Here is a 9,033-nt window from a genome sequence, read left to right on the forward strand (position 1 = left end):
CTTGTTGCGTCAAGTGCCTTTATAAATCTAAAATCAAATATTTTAAGAAATATATTAATAAAGTGAATTAGATAATAATTGAATAAATTATAATTTTTTTTATTATGTAAAATATTTACCAATTTTATATCACCAAAAACATCATCTATTCCAAATGTATTACAATACTCAATTACTATGAATTTTCGAAATTAATTTTAACTATGTACATATACTTTCCCCCGTTTTATATACATTAGGGTGTTTTTTTTTTTTTTGAACTATTAATGTTTTCAGTCCCGTCACGAAATTTCCTTGGTAATACCCCAAAAAAATTCCCTGAAAATTTTAGTTCTATTCTACCATTCCCAATATTTAGTAATTTTATAATTTTTTAGGAAGAATCGGTTTGAAATTGTACGCATATACATACATACTTCAATGTATATTGCAAAGAATTGAAAAGATTTCTGTATCTATGTAAGTATTATTCTACAAAACGTACAGAGACAAATAATACATCAAATTAAAGTGTGCGATCTGAAACTTTGCACAAATTTTACAGATTTTAAATTCATTGAACCACTTTTGATATATTTGCGTTTAAAGTTCTTAAATTTTTACATTAAGCTAATATAAGCAGCGCTTCTACAGAAAAGAGCATATGTATATGTAAGAGAATGAATAATTAAAAATGTTTCTGTCATTTGCTTTCTTTACACACATACCCACATACGCGAAGGCGCAAGTGCGAAATCTAACAACACCAATGTTGTCTGCTCGGTAGCAAAATGACAATAAGCATAGATAACTTGATACGAGACTCTTTGGTTCGAGAGAGAGCTGTCAAAACTCGCATTTTTTATAACATTTGCCAATGATGCCCTGCTGAAAAATATTAACTTGGGTATTTAATAAATTATACAAAACACCAAATTAAACACTTTGAAAATGCATACATACATACATATATGTAAAATGCAAATCATTAATTAATTTACATAAACATTTATTTTGCCAAAATATGTTCGCACAGTTTCATTTCACACTAATTTCGTCAAGTAATTATAGCGCTGCATTTCTGGCATCCCGCCTTTTTCACTAACTGCTGGTTGACGGCACCCTGATTGTGTTTTGTTGCCAGCTCAGAAAACAGATCAGCTGCAAGCTAGAGAGCAATAAAAGAGATTCTAATCAAGTTATCTATGACAATAAGAGAATGACGAATATTACAAATTACAAATGTTTGCTTTGGCATGTGCACTGGTACATACACACATATGCATGCGCTAAGGCGCTATCTACGATTTGACATGCACTCTCTTCTTTGTTGCACGAATATGTATGTACGAGCTAAGGAACACTGCGCTTTGACATGCGCATTCTACTTTCTTTTATATTCACACATACATACTTACAAAAATATGTATGTATATGCATATGTATGGGCGAAGACGCAAGTGCAAAATCTAACAGAAATATTGTTGTCGGCGTTATTTCTATTAGAAGTGTTATTGCGTTAGGTATGCTTTGAGTCAGTTCAGTTTTCTTGCAAAAATCAAGGCGGCTATTACCAGCGAATACATATGTACATACTACATCGAATTTCAGTTCAGATTCAGATTAATTATTAAAAATAAAATGCCAAACCAAAGGCGAATTAGACGTAAAAGGAGTTTAACAGGTCGAAGAGAAGAGGTGAATGTTATAGATAAAAAGGATTTTTTAATTGTTAATGTATGTACATATGTATATGAATTGACCTGTTTTATTAGAGCCGTAGTCATGCAGGATCTATAGCAAGTTATTTCAAAGCTGCCCTAAACTCCGTAGTTCTTCCGGAGTATAGTTCGCTTGGGGGTTTGACTAATATAGGTTTACACTGTAAAGCAAAACATTTCGGAAGTGAAAAGGTACCTGTACTTTTCATTGTTTTATATTCGTAATATATGTATATACATACTTATTGTCTTAATATTTGGTTGAAATTGTTACTAGGTAAGAAATGGCTTTTCGACATGTTGTCATGGCGGAAAAGTTAAACTTCAAGAATTACGTGTACCTGAGTTTTTGAAAGCTGTGTTAGAAAATGATTTGAGCTCTTGGCGGGGACACTATTTGGAGAATATTCGGCAGCTAAATAGTTCGTTTGCTTTTGCATCATTCGAAGCGAAAATTGCGGAGCCTACAGGGCGCGGACCATATTGCTTCCGAATACATGGATCAATATATCATAGGGTAGGTCCATTGCATGCAGATCATCTTTCAGAATCCTCCTACGCCCAGCTGTTTATTCTTGACACGGATCAAGCAACTGATATAAGGGCACAACATAATTCAAACTGCGATAGGTATTTGCTGAGAGAAATCCACGAAATGCTTTCAAATATTAACCCCTTGGGTTAGTATAAGCATATGGCGCAGGTTGAACGCGAAGAGGAACAGAGGGCCAGAGAAGAAAATCGCAATGCTCGCCGAATTAGCATGCTACTTTTGCTTAGATCGATTATTAGGTGATATTCAATAAAATGTAATACCTTTTGGAGGAAAGGTTATTTTATTAGGTGCTGATTTCAGGCAAGTTCTTCCTGTGTTGCCCAATAGCCCACGCGCCGCTATAGTTGGTAATTGTTTGAAACGGTGCTCACTTTGGAAATTTTTTAGGTGTCTCAAACTCTCAACGAATATGCGTTCTAAAGAATCCTTATATTATATACAACAGTTTTCTTTTGCGTGTTGGAGAAGGTCGAGAGCTCTCTCCAGAGTCGAAAATCAATATACCAGAAGAGATAATTTTGCTAAATGAAAATTTAGTGGATTGGGTATTTCAGCCTCAGTCTGGTGTTATTAGTCAAAACCATTTGAAGGATCGAGCAATTTTGTGTCCAAAAAATGATCACTGTACGATAATAAATAGCGAAATAGTAAATACATATGTTGCCCGGTGAAGAAAGGGTATATTATAGCGTGGATGCTGTCGTTTCTGAAGATCCTCAAGAGCATGTCGGATTCCCTACAGAATTTCTAAACTCCCTTAATTTCAGTGGATTAGCGCCTCATGAGTTAAGGCTTAAGGTTGGAACAGTTGTGATGTTAATCCGCAATCTTAATACATATGAAGGGTTGGTCAATGGGACTCGCTTGATAGTAAAAGCACTACATTGTAATTGTTTAGAGGTCGAAATTTTAACCGGTGAATCACAAGGGAAACAAATTTTATTGCCCCGTATAAATTTACAGCCCAGCGAATCAACACTTCCTTTTATTTTAAAGCGTCGCCAATTTCCAATAATTGTAGCATTCGCAATAACAATAAACAAATCTCAAGGACAGACTCTAGCAAGAGTTGGTGTTTTCCTCAAGGAGGATTGTTTTACGCATGGCCAGCTGTATGTCGCATTGAGTCGAGTACGATCTTCTCAAGATATCAAAGTTAAGACTTACGACCAAAATAAAACCACTACGAATGTAGTTTTCCATGAAGTACTTGAATAAATTGAGTTTTTATAAAAAAATTTTTGTTTCCTTTTTTCATTTTAAATAACGGAGTCCCCCGATTATCGGGGGTTATTACTAGTATCTAAAATTATAATAAACCTTTTTATCAACACTCCAATTATTCCGCTTTATCTTTACGTTAGATATCGCGTTTGGTTTGTTATGAATGCATTTGCGTCCTTGACCAATAATCTAGCAGTATCCGCAGTGCCTTGACGATGAAAATTCCAGTGCCATTTTTTGTTGTGATATTAAATATATCGGACGGGCTCGTCTTAAAAAAAAACTACCTGGTTAAGAAGCAAAATCAGTATAACCCATATACTAAGTATGTTTGGAAATGAAAATTTTTACTTATTTCTTTCTATTTTTGAATTACTAAAATTTTCAAATGATTCTTACATAAATTTTGAACAAATGCTTATGATTTGAAATATAATTTTTGTATTTATGAGCTGTATTGAAATTTAGCATAAAGAGATAAAATGTATCCTATGTCCTTACCCTGCTTCTAAACTACCTCCCCACCAATTGTAAGCCAAATCGGTTCAGCCGTGCTTGAGTTATAAACGACTTTCTTTTATATACCAACTTGTACCATACTTGTAAATGCCAGAAAATAGCAAAAAAGAAAAAAAAAAAACAAACACATTCGGGAGCTGTAGCACATGAAAATTTTCATTTGCTCTGCTGTGCTACCGCTCCCAATTTTTTGCTACCGCTACGCCAGAGCATAGCGCAGAATTTAATTTTTTGCTCCCGCTCCAGCTATAGTTTTTTACCTAACAAAACTCGGAGCAGAGTAGAGCACATACTTTACATTGTTATGCTAAAGCTACGCTGTGGTTCCCGACAAAGTGAGAGCAGTAGCAAGAGTAAAATGAAATGCTACGAGAGTAGCGTAGTTTTTCAAACGCTGGTTTTGCACCATGATAATGCACCATCGCATACTGCATTGATTCTTCGTGAGTTTTTCGCCAAATTTTCAACCCACATCGTACTGCAACCACCGTATTTCCCTATTCCTTGTTTCTACGGGCTAGTCAGCAAACTCAAACACGCAACAGGGAAACAGTTTTGAGTTAATTGAAGATATTAAACGTAAATCGCTACGCGCGTTGAAGATTGTTCCGGAAATTGATTTTAAAAACTGTTTCGAGGAATGGAAAAAACGTTGGCAACAGTGTATTAGAGCCAAGGAGAACTACATTGCGGAGGACGACATAGATTCTGATGAATAAATTAAGATTTTTTAAATTATGAACAAAATCTTACTATTTTTTATTCAGTGTACTACTGTGAAAATCAGCGCAATCGGATGACAGCTACACTTAATTCCTAAACAACCAACTTTTAATATTTATCACATTCTTTCACTTAACAGTATACAAATCAAATATCAATAAAGTCATCAGTCATATTACAATTTACGCCATCAAGTATATGGACCCCAGTGCATGTGAGTTACTCGTTAAAAGTGTTTAACCACAAATATTCGAATTTATTGTGATACACTGCGTCACTATGGCTTCGCTTAAGCCTTTCAATGGCGACACTGTAGATTTAATCAGCTCTATGGAAGGGAAATTTATTACATAATCGCTTGGCTTTCCTCTAATACTAAAGCAACAAACAAACCACTCTTACTAAGACGATTGTTTTAAAAGATTGCGGTTTTCACAAATATGTTTCTTGATAAGGAATTAAAATACGATTTAAGTTTCTTAAAGTGTACCAATTTGATATTTTATTTTAGTATTTCAGTAAGTGGAAGTGAGTTGGTCTGGAAGCCCAATTTATGGTGGAAAAAATATAAAAATAATAACAGCACATTTTTTAAATAAACTAAAAGTACTCAAAATGTACATAATACTCGCCTGCATACTAAGTCAACTGATCATAAACAACGAATTTCTGTTGGCGCACACTACCGAAATGGAGTTAATCAAAACTACTATTGAACCAGTCTCCACTGGGCTTCCCGATTGCTATAAGGATGAGAAAGAGGAAACTGACTGTCAGTGCTTTGCCGATGGTGGATTTTATTGTAAAGTTTCCGACGGAATCAATATTATTGAAATCAACTTTTATTCAAGAGACCGGATCTTGTTAGTATTTTGTATTGGAGAAACAAAAGTTAATATCAATTTTCTACTCGAGCGCAAATTACAGTCTATTTTAAATAAAACCGATTATTTGCAAGTAAGGGATTGCACACATTTTACGCATGAAACCTATTTGAATGGTATTGCGTGTGAAATTCTAACAAATACTTTCGAGCCAAATAAAGTAACATTAATCTATAACACTGACCTTGCTGCAGAACCAACAGCAGATTTATCTAAATTTCAAATTCTGCTTCACCTACAATTAATTGTAAAATCCACAGCAGATATTATAAGCATACCAACTGACATATTTTCTAAACAGAACCAACTGAAAACGCTTACGCTTAGCGTACAAGGTCTAAGAAACCAGAACTTAACACTGCAAAACTTGACGCAAACTCACTTTGAAAACCTCACTGAGCTCAGACAGCTTGACTTAGCCGGAAATAATATGCAAATGTTGGACGCAAATATCTTTGCAGCGCTAACGAAATTGAATTGTCTGAATTTGAGCCGTAATGAAATCCGGGAATTGCCCGAAAATCTATTTGCAAATCAGCATGAACTTTTAATACTGGATTTGAGTTACAATTCATTGACATATCTATCGCCACACCTTTTCGATTACACTCCTTTTCTATGGCAATTGAAACTTGGTGGCAATCTCCTGCACGACACCACAAATCTTATGGAAGCTCTGAAACCGCTGGATTATCTAATAAGGCTAGACTTAAGTCAGAACAAACTGCAAACTATTTGGAGCACTGAGACTTCCGTCAATGCAACGCCAAGGTCACTGAAAAATTTTCAATACAGCTTTATGAGCAAGCATTATGCCTCAATGGTCGGTCTATATTATATCATAAAGATGCAACCAGAAAATTACGAAGGTGACAAGCTTAACTATATAGTAATCAATTTAAGTGGCAATCGTTTGCGCGAATTCACTTTGGATTGGCTTGTAGCAGCGGACATTACATGCCCTTTTGAAATAAACTTAGAGCACAATTTGATTGAAAACGTGTTTGCTTCAAAAAATGTCTTTAATACAACAGACGATTGTCACCGCGAAATCAAAATGACTGGTAATCCGATCGTGTGTGATTGTAAATTTCCTTGGATTTACAGTGAAAACTACCGTTCGCTGTTCAATCGTTTGCAGTGCGTTCAATCGTCAACCAAATCAATAACAGATCTTGCGCAGATGGAAAGTAATGAACTGTGTGCTTGGAAACCGGTAATGTGCCCCAGCAAATGCAATTGTTACGCACAATCTGAGTTCCTGCACATCAAGTGTAAAGGTGGCCAACATATCGAACAGCTCCCACGTCCCGAACAAGTTGGACTCAAGAAGTCGGTACTTGATATTAGTGATAACAATTTCATTGTATTACCGCTAAAGACCACCTTCGGCTATGGTAACGTTTCGCAACTCAACGCGTCGTACAATAAAATCACGAACATAAGTCTCGCTCAACTGCCAACCAATTTGACGGTTTTGGATTTACGAAACAATCGCTTAAATTCTTTAGATGATGAATTTTTGCTTAAATACCTCAATGACAGCACAAATGTACAATTTCTCTATATCAGTGAGAATCCTTGGTTTTGCGACTGTAGCGCGCAGCAATTGCTGTACACCATACGTACACATCGGGCACGCATACCCGATGCCGACCAGTTAATCTGTGACAATCTGCAGAACGTTACTCTTCTAAAAGCAAATGTGAGAGAATTGTGTGAAGCTCCTGTTAATGAATATTATCACCGCTTGATTGCAACTGTCATTAGTGTGTCTTTAACCATTATTATTTTCCTTTGCATTATCGCACTTTTCTATAAATATAAATTAGAAGTGAAAGTCTGGTTATATGGCAAGAAGATATTGAGATCTTGCATTCACGAATGTGAGGTGGATAAGCATAAAAAATTCGATGCCTTTATTTCGTATGCACACCAGGATGAAGACTTCGTCAACCATACATTACTGCCGCAACTCGAGCAGTCCGAACCACCATTTCGTGTATGCACACACGAACGCAATTGGCTGGCTGGCGCTTATATACCTGAACAAATCATCGAATCGGTGGAGCAGTCACGTCGGACGATCATTGTGCTTTCACAGCACTTCATCGAGTCAGATTGGGCGCGTATGGAGTTTCGCACAGCGCATCAGTGCTCGTTGAACGAGGGTCGTGCGCGCATAATAATGATTAAATATGGGGAAATCTCGAACAGTGAGTTATTGGATAGAGAATTAAAGGCATATCTGGATATGAATACATATCTGGATTGGCAAGATGTCAGATTTTGGGACAAATTACGCTACGCCATGCCTCATAAAGTCGGTAGTGTGAAGAATTCCGATATGCTTGAAGTTAATGGTAGAATATATGTTATGGGACAAGTTGAAATGAATCGTTTACGTGACGAGAGTGTTTAAAATTTGAAGAAGGTATGATTTATCACTAATATACATATTTATTAGAAAATACAAATATATTATATTTACTAATTGTAGATACTCGATAAAACATGCACTTTCTTCTGTGAAAGTGTCAAAATATTGCTACTAAGAGAAAAAGAGAGAGAATCTTGGCCGACCTGTAAACACATGCAATCCAATTTTGCGCAGGTTACTAATTTATACTGTATACTTATTATAAAAAAACTCAGTGATATCTATGTATATGTATAAATGTATGAATATACTATATTATATGTATATATTTATCTTTTTTTGTTTACCTAATAGTACACCAGATATACATACCTATAGGCCCAAAAGTAGAATATCCGTCAGCATTTTAATGGTGAAAGTTGCTTCACTGGTTTTTGGCGCGCAATTCAAATTTCGATCAAACAAAAAAATTACTATTTCTTTTATTTTTCAACGATTTGGAAATTGAGTGAAAAGAATTTTGAACCCAAAAAGTTTCAAAATCCAAAAAAAAAAAACATTTTTTCCAAAAAAACAGTTTTTTGTTTTTCCACCAAATTTATTAAAAATTGACTTTTCCATTCGATTCCTCGTTCAATTTTATATAAAAATCAGTTTTCAAAAATATAGGACTCTGATCCCATGAACAGCAAAAAAAATGGAAAGTTGTCGCTATATGGCGCAGTACGCTATATGCTATACTCGTACGGTAGCAGTGGCACGCATACTGTATGCGTGTGCATTATCCATGAAAATGTGAACTTGATGTTGGAAGGTCAGCTAAAGAAAATTTTTAAATGAAATTCTGGAACCATTATCAGTGTAGTTCGAATGTATTATCTACTAAAAATGTTTTTAGAATAATAATTAAATGAATAAATACTTACATAAACGATCATAAATCAATGAATGAAGATAAGTGAATGGTTTAATGAATAAATAAATGATCATGAATGAAATGAATGAAAGATAGGTGAAAAAAATAGTAACGAATAGATACATAAATGA

At 35.0% G+C, this 9,033-nt stretch overlaps 1 protein-coding gene across 1 annotated transcript; it reads left to right on the top strand.

Moving 5' to 3' along the window:
- The first annotated feature begins 5,337 nt into the window (after positions 1-5,337).
- On the top strand, positions 5,338-8,028 carry LOC120768738 (protein toll-like). Its single transcript, XM_040095510.1, has 2 exons — positions 5,338-5,524; positions 5,870-8,028. Exons 1-2 carry the CDS (start codon positions 5,338-5,340, stop codon positions 8,026-8,028), a joined length of 2,346 nt encoding a protein of 781 aa, XP_039951444.1.
- The last annotated feature ends 1,005 nt before the right edge of the window (positions 8,029-9,033 follow it).

The sequence above is a fragment of the Bactrocera tryoni genome, chromosome 2, assembly GCF_016617805.1.
Source record: "Bactrocera tryoni isolate S06 chromosome 2, CSIRO_BtryS06_freeze2, whole genome shotgun sequence".
Taxonomy (NCBI): Eukaryota; Metazoa; Arthropoda; class Insecta; order Diptera; family Tephritidae; genus Bactrocera; species Bactrocera tryoni.

Coding starts and splice junctions, on each gene's coding strand:
- LOC120768738 (XM_040095510.1), top strand. CDS start 5,338: ATGTACATAATACTCGCCTGCATACTAAGTCAACTGATCATAAACAAC. Junction 5,525..5,869: donor TGCCGATGGTGGATTTTATT/GTAAAGTTTCCG, acceptor AATCCACAGCAG/ATATTATAAGCATACCAACT.